The sequence below is a fragment of the Pongo pygmaeus genome, chromosome 23 (assembly GCF_028885625.2).
Source record: "Pongo pygmaeus isolate AG05252 chromosome 23, NHGRI_mPonPyg2-v2.0_pri, whole genome shotgun sequence".
In the NCBI taxonomy this organism is placed as follows: domain Eukaryota; kingdom Metazoa; phylum Chordata; class Mammalia; order Primates; family Hominidae; genus Pongo; species Pongo pygmaeus.
Genome location: NC_085931.1, coordinates 35,088,548 through 35,109,553, shown reverse-complemented (window position 1 = coordinate 35,109,553; position 21,006 = coordinate 35,088,548). Strand labels below are relative to the sequence as shown.

The window sequence follows — 21,006 nt, the reverse complement described above, 5'->3', positions numbered from 1 at the left end:
ACCAGGCTGGTCTCGAACTCCCGACCACAGGTGAATCGCCTGCCTTGGCCTCCCAGAGGATTACAGGTGTGAGCTGCTGTGCCTGGCCAGTTTGCCAGTATTTTTTTGAGGATTTTTGCATCAACATTCATAAGGGGTGTTGGTCTGTAGTTTTCCTTTCTTGTAGTATTTTTTGTCTGACTTAGGTATCAGGGCAATGAGTTAAAGAATAGTTTGAGAAGGATTGGTGTTAGCTCCTATTTAAATGTTTGGTAGATGGCTGGGTGCAGTGGCTCAAGCCTGTAATCCCAGCACTTTGGGAGACCGAGGTGGGCGGATCACCTGAGGTCGGGAGATAGAGACCACCTGACCAACATGGTGAAACCCGGTCTCTACTAAAAATACAAAAATTAGCCGGGTATGGTGGCACACGCCTGTAATCCCAGCTACTGAGGAGGCTGAGGCAAGAGAATTGCTTGAGCCCAGGAGGCGGAGGTTGCAGTGAGCCGAGATGGTGCCACTGCAGTCCAGCCTGGCAGACAGCGAGACTCTGACTCAGTCAGTCAATCAGTGTTTGGTAGAATTCACCAATGAAGCCATCAGGTCTAAGGCTTTTCTTTGTCAGGAAGGTTTTGTTATTGATTCAGTCTCTTTACTTGTTAATACCTTTTTGAGAGGAATACAAATTTGTTTCCCATAACCTGTTTCAGTTTCACATTATGGCCAGCTAGGAGAAAAAGAAGGGACAATGGTAGGAGAGAAGTGGGGTGGGGATGGGAGCGGCAGCAAGCACCTGGCCTGTGTCCTGCATACGGTCTGCTGGCTCTGGAGGGCAGCCCTGAGGGCTCCACTCTGTGCTTCTCTTTGTTTTGTAAACATGTTGAGGATGAGGCCATGTGGGCTAACCCACCCAGCCAGGTGGTTCCAAATGACTGGGAATGGCCACACACAGGGTCCTCATGAAGCCCGACTGGCAGCTTCCCTTACGTTTTTCTCAAAATTGAGCCCATTTTCATTGTTGTTGTCTTGACGGGGCCTGTGGAGGAGCCATACAGGAAGTTGCCCAGCAACTGTAATCCTCCTGGGGCTGTCCCCTGCCCCACCAGAAGAGGCTTCCCCAGTGACCCTCTGACTTACCTGTGATTCCCACCTACGGGATGGTGGCAGCTGGCAGGTTGAGAGACCATCCCCAGCCAGGTGTCCTGCTCTGCCCTTTGGGTCAGACCAGATGTCACAGGGTGGACACAGCTGGCTCAGGGAAGCCTGTGTTATGTGGGACAGACTGCATTTTTCAGGCCAGAGGCCTCCTGGGCACCGTGACCCTGGGAACAGTGTCCTGTCTTGCCCGTGAGGAATAGAAGGTCACACCCAGGGTTTCCCATCTATAACTCGGATTCAGAAGAGCTGTGTATTTCTTTCTTCCTTCCTTCCTTTTTTTTCATGGCTCACCGTAGCCTTGACCTCCTGGGCTCACGTTATCCTCCCATCTTGGCCTCCTGAGTAGTTGGAACTACAAGCATGTACCACCACGCCTGGCTAATTTTAAAATTTTCTGTAGGAAATGGAGTCTCGGCCAGGCACCGTGGCTCATGCCTGTAATCCTAAGACTTTGGAGAGCTGAGGTGGGCAGATTACCTGAGCTCAGGAGTTCGATACCAGCCTGGGCAACATGGTGAAACCCTGTCTCTACTAAAAATATAAAAAATTAGCTGAGTGTGGTGGCACGTGCCTGTAATCCCAGCTACTCTGGAGGCTGAGGCATGAGAATTGCTTGAACCTGGGAGGTGGAGGTTGCAGTGAGCCAAGATTGCACCACTGCACTCCAGCTTGGGCGACAGGCTCTTCCCATCCCACTGACTCTGTCTCAAAAAAAAAAAAAAAAAGAGAGAAAATGGAGTCTCACTATGTTGCCCAGGCTGGTCTCGAACTCCTGGGCTCAAGCAACCCTTCCACCTTGGCCTCCCAAACTGCTGGGATTACAGACATGAACCACTGTGCCTGGCCAGAGCTGGGTGTTTCTGTAAGGACATTCTTCTTTGTCTTGATCCTGGAACATGACTGAAGGAAAACAAGAATCTTTGGAGCCATGGCACGTGAGGACCATCTCCTCAGAAAGAGTGCCTTAGGTTGGAGCAGCATCTTCCAGGTATTCTTGGCAATGCTGGGACCAAAGCCCAGGGCACCTGGCCCAGGTCAGCTTTGCCCAGTTCCAGCGGGGGTTGAGGGGCAGGGGAGGAAGCTGGGGACATGGTGCTGCTGAAATTTGAGCCATCACACCCTGTGGCACTGTCCAGGCCCAGTCCAGAGAGTGCATGGGGTGAGATGTGAGTCAGGGCTGGGGAGGTGGGCAGGGGCCTGGCCCTGCTGTGTACCTGCTTGGGAGTCCTGGCCCTTTCTTAGCTCTGTGAGTCCACCTGGAGTCCAGCGCTCCTCACTACCCCACCAAGGCCACTGCCAGATGGCTCCCTTCCTCCCTCCCCGCCTTCCAGTAGAGGTCTCAGCATGGCAGCTCAGCCCGTGTCTCTTGTCTGCCCAAAATACCGCTGAAGCTTCCCACATCCCTCTGTGGAAGTCAAGCCCTTCCAAAGGCCTCAGGGCCCTAACTGCTCTCTGCTACAGTCCCTCGCCACCCTCATCTCCTCCCTTTTCCCCTCACTGGGCAGATCCGGGTGCCAGACCTTGGCTCCTCCGTCTTTTACATCACTGCGTCCCCCACCTGGGACTGTTCTCCCCCAGGGAGCCACATTCCTGCTCCCTGGGCACATTCACTTCTTCCTAAAGGCCACCTTCCTAGAAGCCTTCCTGGCCTCCTGACTTCCGAGGCCAGCCTGGACTTTCTCCCCCTCCCTCCCTTTCCTCCCTGGCACTCCCGTGCTGTCTGGCACACCACATGCTCACTTAACCTACTTAGTGTCTGTCAGTGTCCCCACCAGCATGGCTTTTTTTTTTTTTTTTTTTTTTTGACACAGATTCTCGCTGTGTTGTCCAGGCTGGACTCAAACACCTGAGCTCCAGTGATCTTCCCACCTCAGCCTCCCAAGTAACTGAGACTACAGATGTGCACCACCTCACCTTTCTCAGAGCAGCCTTTTGAATGTTTGTCTCTCTTGTGCCTCTCCTTGGTAGACACGCAGTCTAGACTTTAGAATAAATGAATGTGTTAGTGACTGAATAGCAGGGGACAGGCAACTCCATCCATGAGCCCTGGGCAGGGAGGGCTTGCTGGGTGGGAGCCATGTGCCCATGGTCCTATGGGGTCCTGTTGGGTGGTTCCATGGGCTGTCTGCTGCTGCATGCTCTTTTTGGACCCAGCACCCACGTGGTTTGCTTGGCATTAGATTCCAGTTGGGAAGGGCCAGCGCCTCTGATTCCATTCATCATCAGGCATGGGCATATGTGGAGATAGCAAAGGACGTGGGGACCCAACTGCAGCCCCCATTGCCTGGCTGCATGCCGTGTACAGGACGCTGCAGCTCTGCCCCTTGGCTTCCTCCCTCTGCATGAGGATTCCTTCATTCCCAGAACAAATACACCCTGCCTGTGCTAGGATTCCTGGAGGCAAATGATTCAGATTGTTTCAGACAGTCCTAAGTGCTGTGAAGAAAATAGGAGAGGTGCCAGCATGGTGGCCCGCACATACAGTCCCAGCTACTCAGGAGACTGTCAGGGTAGGATCTTTTGAGGCCAGCCTGGGCCAACACGGAGAGGCAGCAGGGAGGCCTGCGGGGAGCAGAAGGCTCAGCCACAGGGTCTTTTATCTGCCCCAAACACTTGATATATTGCCTGGGCCTTGTAGAGACCTTGTCTCTACAAAATATTAGCCAGACGTGGTAGTGCATGTCCGTAGTCCCAGCTACTCAGGAGGCTTGAGGCGGAAGGGTCTCTTGAGCCCAGGAGTTCAAGGTTATAGTGAGTCATGATCATGCCATTGCACTCCAGCCTGAGTGACAGAGTGACATCCTGTCTCCAAAGGGGGAGAAAATGGAGAGAAGAGTGTGGAAAGGGGCTGATGGGAAGGGCAGCTCTCAGGAGCTGGCACTTTAGCTTAGACCAGGATGCTGAGAAGAGGCTGGTCCTGCCAGGTGAGGGGAAGACCATTCTAGCAAGTGGGTGGTGATGTGCAGGGCTTAGAGGCACAGGGCTTTATGAACATGATCGGGGATTGGGGTGCCCTCATCTCTAAAAGGAGGCAGAAGTCCCTGGAAGGGCTAGGCTCCGAGGCAGTGGTAAGTTCTCCCTGCAGCTGCCCACCCTGATCCTTGACTTAAAAGCTAAGGGCCAACAATGAATGGGCAGGTGCACTGTGGCCTGCTTGCCCCATGGAGCACTGGACAGCAGCGAGGGATGACCCCAGCCCCACACTCTAGTGGGAGGAGTCTTGCAAGCATGACACAGAGTGAATGAAACTGGACCCCGAAGTGTCCATCCTATTCAGAACAGCCACACCTATTCAAGTGGTGAGAAGTCAAAATGGTGTCTCCCCAGGTGGGACGGGCGTAGGTGGGAGCTCCTGGCGTACAGTCTGTGTTCTCTCCGGCTGGGTGCTGGCTTTCCAGGTGTCCACTGGTGAAAAACCCCTGACAGCACACCCGGGGCCTGGGCCCTCTGGCTGTGAGTCATGCACTGCAGGGAGTCCTCTGGGGAGTGGGTGGAGCTGGCCCAGCACTGTGCTCCCCGCAGGCTTCCCTGTCCCCTCACCGTGTTGGCCCAGAGTGGGGTGCATCTGTGAACACGCTAGGCAGGGTTTTCTGAGAGGGGCAAGCTCTGTAAAGGGCATAGACATTGGCTTAAGACAGGGCTTAGGGATGCCTTAGCTGAGCCCTGCCTGGCCGGAGTAGTCACGTAAGACCAATGGCAGCAGGAGCGAAGGGCAGAAAGGAAGGTCCCCGCCAGCACAGGGCATGGGGGGATGGGATGAAGATAAGGTGGGACTCAGGTGCCCCCAGGGTCACTTCAGGGCCTCTCGAGGGTGACTGTGCTGGGCCCTGAGCCAGATCCCCTCATGGCAGACAGGAGGGTTGTGGGGTCAGCCTTGTTTTGGGGATGGGGAACTGGAAGGACAAGGACCACCTGCAGTTCTCAGCTGGTGGACCCTGGTGGGCAGGGTGCACCCCAGGCCTGGCAGGGCCCTGCTCCTCGTGGCCTCCCTGGGCCACAAAAGCTCTAATTTGTATCCTTTGGTGGTTGTCTTAGCTGAACATCCATGTGGGAAACATTTCCCTGGTGGACCAGTTTGAGTGGGACATGTCAGAGAAGGAGAACTCGCCGGAGAAGTTTGCCCTGAAGCTGTGCTCGGAGCTGGGGTTGGGCGGGGAGTTTGTCACCACCATCGCATACAGCATCCGGGGACAGCTGAGCTGGCATCAGAAGACCTACGCCTTCAGGTAGGATCGCGCATGAGTCTCCCTCCCTCATCTCCCTGCAAAACTGTTTTGAGAAAAAGACTTCTCTATGTGAGCAGTGATACCTTAGAGGCTTTCTCAAGCTTCGCAGCACGATCTGGCTGGGGTCTGTGTGTTTGCTCCGTCCTCCTCCTGCCCTGTGTATCTCACCAGGGCTCCGCTGTGCCAGGTAGGGTTAGAAGCACCTAACACAATAGCTGGCAAAGACTTGGAGCTCTGTCAGGGTGAACCTCAAGTCCTTACCTCCACGGAGACCTGGGCCTGCCCCCCGCCGTCCACCATTCAGTCATCCTGCCCCACACCCTGTCTCTCTGCTCTTGCCCAGACTGTTATTTTGGTCAGGGTGACCCCTGCCCAGGGTTCTTCATCTGTTGAACTTGAATTCTGTCTTAAACACAAAGGCCCACCCAGCTTTTGAGAGTCAGGGGTCCCTAGCAGCTCCTTCTTACTGTAGTATCTCTGCCTTTGGTCAGTCAGAGAGCATTTGATGAGTACCACGCTGGGCTGGACCCCATCCTGGCTGCCCTGGAAGATAGAGACAGGTCACCTTGATCCCTGCCTGCAGCATTTGGGCTGGCTGAGATGGTGGAGGTGTGAACAGAATATTCCAGTCCAGTGTCCTCTGTGGTAGGGATGGGGATGGACCCGGGAGAGGCCCTCCTGTTCCTGGCAGGAGGTAGGACTCAGAGTTAAAAGTGAGGTCAAGGCCCAGTGCGGTGGCTCACACCTGCAGTCCTAGCACTTCAGGGAGCTGAGGTGGATCACCAGAACCCAGTAGTTCAAGACCAGCCTGGGGAAAAGCATGGTGAGACCCCATCTCTACAAAAAATACCAGAATGAGCCGGGCATGTTGGTACATGCCTGTAGTTTCAGCTACTCAGGAAGCTGAGGTGGGAGGATCGCTTGAGCTCAAGAGGTCAAGGCTGCAGTGAGCTAAGATTATGCCACTGCACTCCAGCCTGGGTGACAGAGCGAGACCCTGTCTCCAAAAAAAAAAAAAAAAAAATAGCGAGGTTGAGCTCTACCGGCTCAGCAGGACTCTAGGACTGGGAAGCCCCGTGGTTCCCAACCCTGTCCTCTGTGTTGGGATGGGGTGGGGGTGCAGCAAGCATCCCTACATCAAAACAGGATGTTCGGATTTAGTCTGCTCATCAGACTATCATCATCCACATCTGCAGTCATCACTCAGGGATGACAGCTTAAAATGCTACATGAGGAGCAGATAGGAAGGTCTGTTTTGCAAAGCCATGACAATTAATGGAGCTCGTTAGGTTTGTGTCTAACTTGTTTTCCCAGACATCCCAAGAGACAGCTTTCTATGACTTCCCATAAATCTGAGCAAGGAAGAAGGAATGAGAGCCACCCACAGGGCTCAAGGGCCCCGGGCCTGGGAAACAGCTGAGTCCCTGCCTGAGCGCCGTGGTGCTGAGATCCTGTGACCTGCCCCCCAGCAGTCCTGCCAGTCACATGGTTCTGCTTCACAGACAGGGCAGCCCAGAGAGGAGGCTGGGGGGCTGGTGTACGATGCCTTCCTGTTCCCGTGGGGTGTTGCCTGGGAGTGCAGCTGTAGCGTGCATTCACCCTGCACGGAGCCAAGCCCTATGGCCGGAGAGCCAGTCAAGGGTGGCCTCCCTCCACCAGAGTTGACTGTGAGGCCCCGGGAGGCAGTGATGTTGCGCGCATCAACACTGAGCACCTCCTCCCCCAGAGGCTGATCCAGTCAGAACCCTCATTCTGGGCTTGCAGGTACAGGTGGTAGACTGGCTGCCCCCAGCATCCAGCCCCTATGGTGTTGACCTTCACCCAGTCCTGCAGCCGCTGCCAGTGCCAACAGTCCAGGGTCAGGAACTGAAGTCCCCAGGGCCTCTTGACAGGTCCTTGCAGCATCCTTTCTTTCAGCCACCATGGCACCATCCCTCCTGCTCTGACCCAAAGGTGACCTGAGCCTAAATTCCTTGCCAAGTTCCGGGCCCTCTACAGTTTGCAGAGTGGCTCCAGAGCAGACCCCCTGGGGAGTCCCTGGTGGTGGCAGGTCAGGACTTAGAGGCAGAGGTGGACCCCTTCTTTATCTCATTGACCATTTAATGCATTCCAGTTGCGGGGCCTGGGGGCATCACAGACCCCCCACCCCCTGCTGTCTCTTATGCTGAGTGTGCAGGTTTCAAATCTTTAGGGTTAAAGGCAAGGCCATCCCGCTGGGACCAAGGTGAGCACACATCCCTATCACAGCAGCCAGATGGAGAGGCGGCCTTCCTGGGGACCTGGGAAGTGTCCTGAGTGGGCTTTTAGCATCAGGAGGGCTGCGTGTGTCTTCCCAGTCCCCACACTGGAAGACAGCCGCAAGGACAGGACAGGGCCTTAGGGTTGGGCTGTCATCCCTGACTCCAACCCACGTTCCCCCCGCTGCACCACCCCACCCCATGGGATCTTAGGAGGGACTTCGTTTAACTCTGTCCCCAGGGAGACCAGTGTCAGTCCTGCCTGGCCCTGCCTGGGGAAAGGAAGCTGGGCCGCTGAGTCCCCAGGTCCAGGGGCCAGTCAGCCCACAGAGAGCTAGACCAGGAGTCCTGGCCTGGTCTCTGCCACACAGAAAGCTTGGCAACTGCTGTGTCACATGACTTTTTTTTTTTTTTTTTTGAGATGGGGTCTCTCTCTGTCGCCCAGGCTGGAGTGCAGTGGCGTGATCTCAGCTCACTGCAAGCTCCGCCTCCCGGGTTCACGCCATTCTCCTGCCTCAGCCTCCTGAGTAGATGGGACTACAGATGCCTGCCACCACGCCCAGCTAATTTTTGTGTTTTTAGTAGAGACGGGGTTTCACCGTATTAGCCAGGATGGTCTGGATCTCCTGACCTTGTGATCCACCCATCTCGGCCTCCCAACATGTTGGGATTACAGGCGTGAGCCACCGCGCTCGGCCACATGACTTCTTAAGAAGGGTTTTCAGGCTAGGCATGGTGGCTCACGCCTGTAATCCCAGCACTTTGGGAGGCCAAGGTGGGCGGATCACCTGAGGTCAGGAGTTAGAGACAGGCCAACATGGCAAAACCCCGTCTCCACTAGAAGTAGAAAAATTAGCCAGGTGTGGTGGTGGGCATCTGTAATCCCAGCTACTCGGGAGGCTGAGGCAGGAGAATTGCTTGAACCACGAGGCGGAGATTGCAGTGAGCTGAGATTGCGCCATTGTGCTCTAGCCTGGGCGACAGAGCTAGACTCCATCTCAAAAAAAAAAAAAAGGGTTTTCAGCTCTGGGCCTAGGTCATTCCATAATGGAAGCACTCGCTGATTCCCCAAGAGCCAGTCCCTCCATCTCTCCCAGCCAGAGCTCAGTGCCTGGCTTCCATACCCTCCTCGGCAGTGAGGACATTGATTGGATCCATGGTACAGTGGGGCAAGCTGCCGGCCACAGGACATGTGTGCGCAAGGCCACTATGCCCACACCTCAGGGGAACCAGGGCAGAGAACAGCCTGCTCCCTTTGGCAGTGGGACAGACAGGAGACAAGCATGAAGGGGAAACGGGCATGTGACAAACTGGTCAGAAGCCCTAGGCTCCTAGAGGACAGACTGGGACCACAGTGACACAGACGTCCTAGAGCCAGTGGACTGGCATGAAGGGCCAGCGAAAGGAGGGAGACAGGGCTCAAGGGGAAGGAGGCTGGGCTAGTCAGAGCCTCTGAGGAGAGCTGATCCTGCAAAGTTACTGGCACCTCCCCTGGGCCAGCCCTGTGTTCCTGGCCAGGGACTGGAGGAGACACTGCCCTGTCTGTCAGAGGAGACAGATTCATGTGCATGGCCATCAGTGTGCCATGGCCACAGAAAGCACCGGAGGCTGTGGGCATGAGGAAGGGCAGTGGGGGGCATAGAACCTGGGGTGAGGATGGCCAGGGCAGGTGCTGATGGGGGACTGCAGCAGGAAGGACCGAGAGGAGGCCAGGGACAGGCAGGTGTTTGAGAAGGAAGGTGGGCCCTGTGGATCAGGCCCTGTCTGCCCCAGGGGTCTCTACACACCAGCAGTCCTACATGTACAGGGTTGGGATGAAGAGAGACTAAGGGTCAGGGAGCTTGGTAGCTGGGCCTGCTTGAGGGACAGAGAGACAGTGTCCCTCTGATGGCACAGCATCGGGAATTAGGCTGGGGGACTTCAGGGACATGTTGGGCTGGTTGAGTGTGAGCCTCAGAGGTTCCTTCCGAAGCTCTGCCCACCAGCCCTGGCCTGATGTCAGGTTTTATTTGTTTTTTTAACAGCTTTATTGTGATACAATTCATAAACCATACAATTCACACATTTAAAGTGAATAGTGCAGCAGTTTTTGATATATGCAGAGAGCTGTGTAACTATCACCACTGTCAATTTTAGGACTTTTTCATCACCCCGCTGCAGGCAGTCCCATTCCTCCCTGCTGTCTCTCAGCCCTAGGCGTCTACTCATCCACTTTCTATCTGTAGATTTGCCTGTTCCAGGTACTTCATAGAAATGGAGCCATCCAATATGTGGTCTTTTATGACTGGCTTCTTAGCATAATGTTTTCAAGGATTATCCATGTTGTAGCATCTTTTATCAGGACTTCATTCTTTTTTATGATTGAATATTATCTCATTGCATGGATATACCACATTTTATTCATTCATCAGCAGATTGACTTTTGGGTTGTTTCAATTTTTCGGCTATTGTGAGTACTGCTGCTGAGAACATTTGTGTATGAGTTTTTGTGTGAACATCTGTTTTCAATTTTCTTGGATATATACCCAGGAGTAGAATTGCTGGGTCACGTGACAACTCAGTGGTTAGCATTTTGAAGAATTTCTAGACTGTTTTCCAAAGCTGTACCATTTTGCATTCCCACCAGAAGTGTGCGATTCCCGTTTCTCTGAATCCTGCTGGCATTTGCTGTTCTCTTTTTGATCATAGCCGTCTGAGGAGGTGTGAAGTAATTGTGGTTTTGATTTGCATTTTTCTAATGACTGATGATATTGAGCATCTTTGCATGTATTTCTGGCCATTTGTGTATCTTTGGAGAAAATGCTTTGCTAGTTTCTTAATTGGGTTTTTTTTTTTATTGTTGAGTTGTAATTGTTCTTTATATGTAGGGATATATGATTTATATGAGGGATTCTACATAGAAATCCCTCATCAGATACATGATTTGAAGATATTTTCTCTCATTTGGGGGATTGCCTTTTCACTTTCTTGATAGTGTTCTTTGAAGCACAAAAGTTTTCATTTTGATGTAGTCCAATTTATCTTTTTTTTTTTTTTTTTGAGACAGAGTCTCGCTGTGTCACCAGGCTGGAGTGTAGTGCTGTGATCTTGGCTCACTGCATCCTCCGCCTCCTAAGTTCAAGTGATTCTCCTGCCTCAGCCTCCCAAGTAGCTGGGACTACAGGCACCTGCCACCACACCCAGCTAATTTTTTATTTTTAGTAGAGACGGGGTTTCACCATGTTGGCCAGGATGGTCTCCATCTCTTGACCTCATAATCCGCTCGCCTCGGCCTCCCAAAGTGCTAGGATTACAGGTGTGAGCCACTGCACCCGGCCGGTAATTTATGTATTTTTTTAGTTTGTTGCTAGTGCTTTTGGTTTCATATCTAAGAATCCATTGTCAATCCAGAGTCCTGTTGCCCCAGCACCATGTTGAAAACTGCTCTTCCTCCATTGAGTGGACTTGGCACCCTTGTAAAAATCATTTGAGGCTCCTGGCGGCCTCGGAGGTGTGAATTGCAAACATAAGGGTGACACCAAGTTTTGGCATCTCCCCTTCCTGCTCGAGTGGCTGTGGACAGGTCGTTTTCCGTTGAAGTCTATATTTTGTCATTTGTAACGTGGGGATAATACTTGTGTGTTGCATCATATGAGGTCATGAAAGTGAGATCACATTGAAAGTAAACCTCAAGATACTCGACTGGCATCAGTCTTGGCTCCCTCTGTCACCTCAGACATGAGCATCCCCTGCCTGGGTATCTTTGTCCCCACCTGGACACTTTGGGTGGTAGGAAGGTCTGGGGTCCCTGGCGGCTTCGAAGCCCATGAACCAGAATTCCCTGGAAGGAGTGGGGAAGCAGGGTGGCTCCCAGGGTCCCCAGCACCCTTTGGAACTCAGGACAGCATCTCCCTGCCCACATGCCCCCAAAACCCAAGGCAGGCTAGTGCTGGCTCTCGGCCCGTTCTTACATGGTTGGTGCGAGCATTTCTTACTTTAGAACAAACCCACTGGAGTGGAATCTTCCCAGCATCAAGGAGAGGTAAACAAAGGAGCCTCTGGGATCCACTCGCCAGCTCTTGTTTAAGAGGAAAACATGTTTTGCTTCCCTCGGTGTGGGCTTGGTGCCTTTCATGTCTGCCTTCCAAGGAAGGCTGCTGGGAGCCCTCACGGCGAGGAATGATGTTTGGGGTCTGAGGCTGGGGCGGTCCCTAGACTGCTAAACCACCTGGTGCTGGCCAGGGACCAGCTGTCAGGAGCTGCTGAGGATGGGTCAGCCCCAGAGGGTGGGGGTGCCGACACTGCCTCTGGCCCTGCCTCTGCGTCACCAGTATGAGCTCGAGCTTCTGGGACTCATGAGCATGGACCTGGTGGGCTGAGCTTCAGCTGTGAGGGGTCAGGCCTGCTGCAGGGAGAGCCAGCCGCAGCCAGTGCCCTGCGTGCCCACAGTCCCTGAGACCCCAGGCTGAGGAGAGCAGCACTGAGCCCAACCTGGAACAAGCTCATGGCTACCAGAGCTGGGTGTGCACTCACTGGTGTGGATGTGTGGAGCCGGGACTCGCTCTGCAAGCAAGCTGTTCCCACACCCTTGAGCACCGGCTACAGGGAGGCTGTGAGAAGATCCCTGGCCCCTAGGAAGCTCCCTCAGTGGAGATGTTTTGGCTTCTTTAATAACAGTCATCCTTCAAAAGCCCTTCACAGCAATAAATGTTTCCATATTCCAGATGAGGTTTGCAGGGACCTGTCCTCTCTATCAGTGTCCGCCTGGTGCCTCCCGAGTCCGGACTGCCCTTGCTCCTGCCAGAGCTCATGGTGTTTTTCAGGGCCGCAGGCTGGCAGGGTGTCCATCTCCCAGGGGACTGAGCCTAGGGAGAGCCAAGTGGAGGTGCCCAAGTGGAGGAGAAAGGAAAGGACCACGGAGAGGGGAGGGGAAGTGGGAGAGTCACGGTTAGGACTTCACGCTGAGGCCTTCTGCCAAGCCAGGGGTCTGGTGTCACTCAACTGTGAAACACTGTCAGCACCCAGAGCTGCTCTCTCAGAGGTGGGGGTGACGGGAGCCACTGCATGTGGGAGGCACACGGGCCCTGTGGCATCCACAGCTGTGATCTCCTTAGCGTCCTGTCACAGACTTGCAAATCAAAGCCCAGAGAGGCGGCAGCCAGCCACCCTCCCACCTCCCCAGCACTCCTGTGCCCACCCCATGCCTGTGTAGCCTCTGCCCTTGTTGTCCCCCTCCTCTGCTGTGTCCTTTTGGCAACAGTAAGGTAACTCAGGGCAGAGTTGGGTGGTCCTTGTGAGACCCAGGGCAGAGTGTGGTCCAGGGATATGGCTTCAGTCCAGCTCCCTGTCAGCCAGCTGTCTGATCCTAAGCACAGACCAGCCTCTCAAGGGTTTTACTTGGCCAGGAGGTGGGCTGAGGGGCAAGTGTGTGGAACATGCAGGAACAGGCTGTGCAGTGGCCCTCAGTAGTGGGGGGCTGGGGACTTCTGGGAGACTCCTTTGCTCCCATTCGCCATCCATCCCCTTTCCCTGATCAGTGGGCCCTAGCTCTGGACACTGGGTGGAGCAGACAGTCCTCCTGCTCCTATGGGTTCCACCTCCTGACTGGCACTGTGGCACTGTGGCATCAGCATGGTCCAGCCCATGCTGTCCTGTCAAGGAGGACGACCTCCACAGCCAGTGGCCCCCTCCTCCATCTCAGAGACAGAGAGACGCTGGGCACAAAAGGCCTGTTGAAAGTTCACTTTGAAGGGAAAGCCCATGGGGTCATGGTGACAACACTGTTGTTCTGGAGAGGCCCTGGTGCCTCCAGCAGCTCCCTTGAGGTTCAGATGACTGGAGCATCCGCTGGGTGCCAACAGTGCTGCTGGGAGGAGCAGGGCACAGACAGGGGCCAGAGCTTTCTGAGGACTCTCCATCTATAGCTGGAAAAGTCATTCTTCTCACTGCCTCCCCTCCTCGTAGCGAGAACCCTCTGCCCACAGTGGAGATTGCCATCCGGAACACGGGCGATGCAGACCAGTGGTGCCCACTGCTGGAGACTCTGACAGACGCTGAGATGGAGAAGAAGATCCGCGACCAGGACAGGAACACGAGGTACCCCTGGCCCTGTGGTCCTGGGCTCTGCCCACAGGCAGCTGGCTTTCCAGGCAGGGGCAGGGCCATTGCCTTTCCTAGTCTCCCATGGTCTCTGGGAGAGTGTACCTCTAGTGCTGCTAGAGGCAGGCAAGCTTCTGGGTGATGAGGCCCCATCCAAACCCCCGGGTATATTTCCCTGCATGGAACAAACATAATTCCTCAGGCTGAGGGTCTGACCACAGCCCAGATCCAGGTTTTGGAGTCCCTGGAGTGATGAACAAGGCCTGAGTGGCAGACAGGCGAGGCTGAGAGAAGGCTGGGTCTGACTCTGCTGGGGGCCCACATCCTGCCTCTGTTCCCACCCCCACACCTGGCTGCCCTGTAGAGCCTTGGGAAGGGCAGCGCCCAGGCTGGGAGCTGGCCCCGACTCATTGCCCTCCCCACTCCTCTTCCAGGCGGATGAGGCGTCTTGCCAACACGGCCCCGGCCTGGTAACCAGCCCATCAGCACGTGGCTCCCACGGAGCATCTCAGAAGATTGGGCCGCCTCTCCTCCATCTGGCAAGGACAGAGGCGAGGGGACAGCCCAGTGCCATCCTGAGGATCGGGGTGGGGGTGGAGTGGGGGCTTCCAGGTGGCCCTTCCCGGCACACATTCCATTTGTTGAGCCCCAGTCCTGCCCCCCACCCTCCCTACCCCTCCCCAGTCTCTGGGGTCAGGAAGAAACCTTATTTTAGGTTGTGTTTTGTTTTTGTATAGGAGCCCCAGGCAGGGCTAGTAACAGTTTTTAAATAAAAGGCAACAGGTCATGTTCAATTTCTTCAAAGTTTTAGCATAAAAATAATGAGAGCCAGGAAAGGGGCCGGGGCCTGGGGGGACGAAGGTGGTATGTGAACAAGGTTGGCACACAGGCCTCACCCTCCTCTGCCTCAGATTCCCAGGTGGGCAGGTGGGGGTGAATGGGGCTCCTGGTAGCACCTCAGCTCCTCTCAGCTCCCCTCAGCCTGTTCTCCTTCCAGACCCAGAGAGCTGAGAAGAGTGGCTGTGAGGCTCAGGGCAGAGGCTTTCTGCCTTTCACGAACAGCCCTAACCCTGCTCCCCTTGCTTGGCTTCAGGAAGGTGCTGTGAGCTCTCCTGCTGTCCCTGGGCCACCCTGGCTCTGCTGTGTCCAGATGGTCCGGCTACTGCCAGCTGGGGCCTTGCTGCTCTGAAGTCCCCTGCGGAGGGCCCAGTCCTGTGTGGGCACTGCTGGGCTCTCGCCAGCCTGGGTGCAGGAGGGCTGTTCTAGCTCCAGTGGCACCCATAGCCAGGTCAACTGGGGCCCTTTCCCACACCAGCAGGCACTGTGACCTGGGCCAGCTCCTGCCTCACAGGCCAGCTGTGAGGAATATGGGAATAGCCCTCCTGGCCTGGTGCCAGCTCTTGGGGTTGACACAGTACAGGGAGGAGACACAGCCAAGGGTCCCTTCCCTTCCCAAGGAGTTCATGTCCCCTCTGTTCTCATCTGTAATAGGGAGGTGTCCCCACTCTTTAGAATGGACACAGGATCTGGGAGGGCAGCAAACTGGCTCGCAGCTCTAGCCTTACTGAAGAGAATGGGCACAGATCCCAGCATAGACTGCTGCCACCCTTAGCTGTTGGCAGGACCCTTGCTGCCAGGGCAGGGCTAGGGTCAGAGGCTGCTGTGCTCCCTGGAAGTGGGGTAGGGCCCCACGTGGGGCAGAGGCAGAGCTCTGATTAGGGATTGGGGTTCTTGGTCGCTGAGATGTGAGGGGGGGCTCCCTTGAGCACGTGTTAGCATGGGACTCTTCCCAGGGAGTTTGCACTCAGGGCCTCTGCCCTCCATCAGAGAGTGGAACTCCCCAGAGCCCCACGCACAGCAAGGGAACAGCTGGGCCTTACCGGAAGGCCTTGAACAAAGGGGAAGATTCCCAGCCCAGCTGTTCTTAGACATGAACAGGTTTCATTGCTGAGGTGTTTGTTCTGTCCATGAGGTAGGAACCTCGGCAATGAAAGGGTGAGGCAGCCCTGTGTCTCCACAACTGGGGAGATGGAAGGAACCGTGGCTGCCTCACCCCACAGGTCGGGCAGGGCCACCTGGCTGGGAGGTGCCGGGGAGGCTGGGCCCTCACTCCTGACCGCCAGCTCACACCGCCGCAAAGCCATCTCCACAAGGTCTGGCTACAACATGGAGGGCAGACTCAACAGAGAACAGTGTTGTTACCATGAAAATGACAACCTGTCTTTGGAGGAGGCCCCGTGCCACCTGAGCATACAGAAATAAACCACAACATGGACAGGCCTAGAGCAACAAGGAAAGCTGCCAGCTCAGAAGAGAAAAGTGAGCCACAAGGGTCAGATAAGGCTCGCACAGGTCCTCAGCTAAAAAGGGCAGGAACAGAACCTTCCAGAAGTCCCTGCCTCACCCAGTCTCAGGACTCTGCTAAGGTGAAAACTTAGGCTCTGAGGTCATAGAAAGGGCAGAAGACCCAGTCCTGGCCCTCTTCTGCACCTGACTCCATGGGGCTTTGGCGTCACTAGATGAAAAATGAGGCATACGCCCACCTGTCAGGGTGGCTGATGAGGGACAGGAGAGGCTAGATTGGCATCAGCCTGAAGGCACCACTGGCAGGAACATCTGTAGGCTGGTTTGGCACAACCTAGGAGAGGCCTGTCCTGGCCCCAGCAGCCGAAATCTGGTGAACTTCCCCGCTGACTGGCAGGGAGCAGAGGCCTATGGTGGGCAGGACTTGCCCAAGGCCCTGGTGGGGCCAGGATGAGAACCCTGAGCCTGTCACCTGTGAGCTCAAAAGCTCTGCCGGGCAACCTGTGAGCTCAAAGCTCTGCCGGGCAACCATGGGCAGTTTCTTTGCCCTCTATGGGCACCCCTATCCTACCACCTGCAGTTGGGCTGAGAGGCCACAGTGAGTGAGGACGGGGCAGGCATAGAAGGATGTGGCTGGGTGAGATGGGGAAGCCAGTGCTGTGGGCCAAAAGACTGCAGCTCATTCTGTTTATTTGGGTGGGCCCTTGCATGGGCCCAGCCTTTAGGACGGGTTTTTTTCTGCCCCACGTAGGGGTCACAGGTAGGATGGAAGCTGCCAGAAGCCTCTTAGACCTGGCCCTGGGTAGGGGTCACTGCTGCGGGGGTGGCAGATGGGGTCCTGGCTGTTCCTCAGGGAGGGGCAGGTAATTGGGGTCTTCTGCAGGGGCATCCAGGAGCAGCTTTCTGTGGGGAGGGGCCCGTGTTGAGCACAGACCAACACAGGTCCCCATCGGTGGGGATCCTTCTGAGGGCGGGGAGAGGGAGGGAGGACTCTCAACACTCACAGGAAGCCAGGGGTCAGCAGGAGCCTCTTGCCTCCAGGCTGGTTGGGGAAGACGTCCTCCAGGAAGTAGTAGATGTGGCCCACGGCAATCCCTGTGACACAGCCACGGACTGTGGGGTCACCCTCCACAGCCCAGAGTCCTAGACCAGCAGAGCCTGCCCCAGGCCCCCATCCACAGCCTGGTGGCCCTGCAGGCCCCACAGCATGAGTACCCCAAAGTCTTGTACAGAGTGCCAGCCCAGGGCAGGCCAGGGTTAGCCCTAAAGGACAAGCTTAAAGGGCCCAGAAGCAGGCAGCACCCGGGGGGGGAGGGCCTGAGAATAGTGGAGGAGTGGGAGCCATGGGGCAGGAACCCTGACCCGCCCATCCCCACTCCCATCAGGACCGTGCAAGCATCAGTAGATCTGTCCTGAAGATGCAAATTATGCGGCCGGCTGGCTTGAGGGGCTGTAAGAGCACAGCAACTGGGAGGGCAGGAAGATGGGGATGGAGCCAGATGTGAGGAGAGCTCCAGCAAGGATGGGAGAGGGGCCCCAGGGCATAAGCAGCGTGTCCTGAGGGGAGTGGCCAGCCTGGGGCGGACTAGATGTACCGGGAGGCTCACCCAGCAGGTCCACGAGGATGGAGTTGCCCAGCAGCAGCGAGAAGCCCATGAGCGCCCAAGGCAGGAACGGTGCCTGGAAAGTGAGCAGGCCGAAGAAGTTGACCCTCACCCGAGGGCTGCGGCGGCTCCACACGTACACCAGCATGGCCATGAGGGCCTGGCCCAGGAAGAACAGGCTGCCCAGGAGTCCCAGCAGCTGGGCCAGAGTCAAGGTGCTCCGGTGCAGGCCTCAGCCCAAGCCCAGGGCCCCTCTGACTTCCCAAGACCCTGGAATTCTTCCCGTCCTCATCTCCCCTATGTGCTATTCCCTCATCAAGATGAGCCAGTCCAATAAAGGCGACACACTCCACGGGCTTCAGGTCCCACGAAATCTGCCCTGCACACCTACAGCCTCATCCCAGGGCCCAACCACTGCCTGTCCCTGCCCCAGTTTCTCCCGACTACTCGCATTCAGGGCTCAGCTAGTGGCCCTGACACCCCACCTGGCTCTTTCGTGCATGGCTTTGTATTTTGCATACAGCACTGAAGATCTAGCCCTGGCCCCTGCAGCTGAGCACAAAGTGGGCCCTCAACACATACTAAGCTGGAGAGAGCGACTGTGTCCCTTCCTGGCATGGCTGTGTTGGCCCTAGGACCAACACAGGCCGGACCCCGAGGCGCCCTAGCCCGAGGTTCCAGAGCCTGCGGGAAGGATACGGTCATAAGGACGCCCCCGAAGAGAAACATGAAGACGAAGTCGGCCGTGCGGCCGCGGAAGGAGCCCTCTTCCAGCATGCGGCAGTAGCGGAACCTACGGCGTCGGTATAGGAAGTGCCACCAGGCGGGGCCTCAGTTTCCCCGTCCCGGCCTCTCCCGGCCCGGCGGGCCTACCCTCCACCCAGCCCATGTCCGCAGGGCGCAGGATACACGAAGAGCATGTTGAAGAAGAAGCTGAATCCCAGGGGCCCGAAGAAGAGGAAGTTGGTGACGAGCCTCCAGACCTACGGGGGACAGGCGGTCAGGTGCGGGGTGGGCGGGCCGGGCCCACAGGTGCGCGGCGCGGGGCGGCCTCACCTGGAACTTCCGGAACACAAGGTGCGGGTTGAAGTAGAGTTGAAAGGGGCTGAGGAGCTCCAGCTGCTGTGGAACCAGGGGCCAGTCAAGAGCTGCCCGGGAGCCACGCCGTAACCATGGCGACCCTCACCCCCCCCGCCAGAGGCTGTAACCAAGGCGACGTCCGGTCCGCCCGGCCGCTTACCACCGCGGCGGTGGTGAGGACGCAGGCTGCGGTGTAAGCCCGCGTCACCGCCGGCACCTGCAGGAACTCGGCCGCTAGTCCCTGCCACGCCATTGAACCTTCTCATGCACGCGTGGCCCAGCCAGCAACGCGCTCTTTAACCCGCCTCCCAGCCCCGCCTTCGGCCAATCCGCATCCGAGGCGCTGCGCGCCCCAGGCTGGAAAGAGAGCCCCTGAGCCCGGCAGCCAATGGAAGGAGGAAGAGGGAAATTAGGGGCGGAAAGGGAGAGTGGGCGGGTAGAGGCTGGTGGCCAATGGGCAGGCGCCAAGGTTGAGCACGTGGCGGTTGTTGTGGCTGCGGTGGTGGCGCGGGAGAACGTGTGGCCAATGAGGAACTGGTCATTTCGCGGCTTTCTAGGAGAGGACCAGTACCGTGGACCCACGACACCACGGGGGCGGGGCTAAGATCGTATGGGTTAGAGGAGCGAAGACCCGAGCAGGCGAGGCAAAACTGGAAAGGGCGGGGCGCGTGGGCGGGGCGCGTGGGCGGCGCGCGGAGTGTGGCGGCTCTAACGGTGCTGGCTCACTAACTGACGACCTAGCCACAACGTTGTCCTCGCTGCCAGCCCGAGACAGGCCCACCTAACCCACAGCAGGGAGGCTGTCGGGAACGTGTCCAAACCTCCCCAAATGTCCAGGGCCCCAATCAAATGTGCCGGCTGCTGTCGGGGCTCTTCCCGGGGGCCCACGGAAGGAGAGGCAGGACTGGGGGATTGAGTCCAGGTGGGGCGCGAGGGTTGAGAGGCGCACCAGAGCAAGTGGACAGGCAGGAGAGGGCCTCAATATTTTGGTGGAAAATAGAAACCAACCTACCCACCTACCTTCCTTCCTTCCTTCCCTCCCTCCCTTCCCTCCCTCCCTTCCTTCCCTCCCTCCCTCCCCTTCCTTCCTTCCTTCCACCGTTTATTAAACAACTGTTTGCCTGTCACTGTTCTAGATGTTGGGGATATAGCATGCAATAAAAGACACTGTCTTTTAGAGTCCAGAGCAGTCAATACAACAAGCTAGTGCTGACACTTGATGAGAATATTGCCAAGTGAGGGGTGGGGCCACGTGGGCGTCTGCAGTGCTAGGTGGGGTGACCTGGGATGCCTCTGGGAAGATGTGAAGGTTGTCACTTTACAAGCATCCCTGTGTCCATTAGGATGGTAACTGTGAAAAGCAAAACAGTAAAACAAGTGTTGGCGAGGATATGGGGAAATTGGAACCCTTGGGCACCGTTGGTGGGAATATAAAATGGTGCATCCGCTGTGAAAAACAATATGATCATGACTCAAAAAATTAAAAATAGAATTATCGTATGATCCAGCAATGCTGCTTGTGGGTACATATTCAAAAGAATCAAAAGCAGGGAGTTGAACAGATGTTCATACACTCATGTTCATGGCCCCATTATTCACAATGGTTCACATCAGTTCACCCACCGATGAGACAGACGAAATGTGGTGTCTACATGCAATGCAATACCATTCAACCTTAAAGGAATGAAATTCTGATACATGATGCAGCATGGATGACCCTTGAAGACATTACGCCCAGTAACACAAACCAGTCACAAGGCTGGGCGCAGTGGCTCACACCTGTAATCCCAGCACTTTGGGAGGCCGAGGCGGGTGGATCACCTGAGGTCGGGAGTTCGAGACCAGCCTGGTCAACACGGTGAAACCTCGTCTCTACTAAAAATACAAAAATTAGCTGGGCGTGGTGGCGCGCATCTGTAATCCTGGCTATTCGGGAGGCTGAGGCAGGAGAATCGCTTGAATCTGGGAGATGCAGGTTGCGGTGAGCCAAGATTACACCACTGCACTCCAGCCTGGGCAACAGAGTGAGACTCTGTCTCAAAAAAAAAAAAAAAAAAAAACCAGTCACAAAACGACAAATACTGTATGGTTCCACTTATATGAGAGGTGGATCAGGGAGTTATTGTTTAATGAGTGCAGTTTCAGTTTGGGAAAATGAAAAAGTTCTGGAGATGGATGGTGGGGATGGTTGCATAAGGATGTTTAATACCACTGAACTGAACACTTGAAAATAGTTTGGACAAATTTTATGTTGTATGTTAATAAAATAAAAAAAAAAACCCCTCTGTGTTTTCTGTCAGGGTAGTGGACTGCCAGGGGAATCTGTGAGCAGGGGGAGGC

At 55.8% G+C, this 21,006-nt stretch overlaps 2 protein-coding genes across 9 annotated transcripts in view; one reads left to right on the top strand and one right to left on the bottom strand.

Annotated features, from left to right (window-relative positions):
• SMARCB1 (SWI/SNF related, matrix associated, actin dependent regulator of chromatin, subfamily b, member 1) overlaps positions 1 to 14,472 on the top strand; it is a 44,235-nt gene extending 29,763 nt beyond the window's left edge. For both annotated transcript variants that reach the window (XM_054469367.2, XM_054469366.2), the window contains exons 7-9: positions 5,173 to 5,363; positions 13,544 to 13,675; positions 14,113 to 14,472. In XM_054469367.2, coding sequence (XP_054325342.1) covers positions 5,173 to 5,363; positions 13,544 to 13,675; positions 14,113 to 14,152 — 363 coding nt within the window. In that variant the 3' untranslated portion in view covers positions 14,153 to 14,472. The remainder of the gene's footprint in view (positions 1 to 5,172; positions 5,364 to 13,543; positions 13,676 to 14,112) is intronic.
• Positions 14,470 to 20,699, bottom strand: DERL3 (derlin 3). Of its 7 annotated transcripts, none has more exons than XM_063662944.1 (7): positions 18,827 to 19,116; positions 18,643 to 18,705; positions 18,496 to 18,569; positions 18,286 to 18,379; positions 17,590 to 17,785; positions 16,987 to 17,077; positions 14,470 to 14,920 (listed from the first exon to the last, which is right to left on the bottom strand). In XM_063662944.1, the coding sequence occupies exons 1-7, from the start codon at positions 18,917 to 18,919 to the stop codon at positions 14,743 to 14,745; spliced, it is 789 nt and encodes a 262-aa protein (XP_063519014.1). In that variant the 5' UTR covers positions 18,920 to 19,116; the 3' UTR covers positions 14,470 to 14,742. The 7 variants fall into 7 exon arrangements, with proteins under 7 accessions (XP_063519014.1, XP_063519013.1, XP_054325344.2 ...); XM_063662943.1 differs by having other exon boundaries at positions 18,643 to 18,708; positions 18,827 to 19,109; XM_054469369.2 differs by having other exon boundaries at positions 14,470 to 14,873; positions 18,643 to 18,708; positions 18,827 to 19,104.
• Between the last annotated feature and the right edge of the window lie 307 nt (positions 20,700 to 21,006).

Bases quoted from the DNA above. Each gene is read 5' to 3' on its own strand.
- DERL3 (XM_063662942.1), bottom strand. From the start codon at position 18,932: ATGAGAAGGTTCAATGGCGTGGCAGGGACTAGCGGCCGAGTTCCTGCA. The intron at 17,786-18,495 runs GTATCCTGCGCC...ACTCTGGCCCAG, and splicing joins TTCTTCAACATGCTCTTCGT to CTGCTGGGACTCCTGGGCAG. The intron at 17,078-17,589 runs GTGAGCCTCCCG...GCTGTGTCACAG, and splicing joins CATCCTCGTGGACCTGCTGG to GGATTGCCGTGGGCCACATC.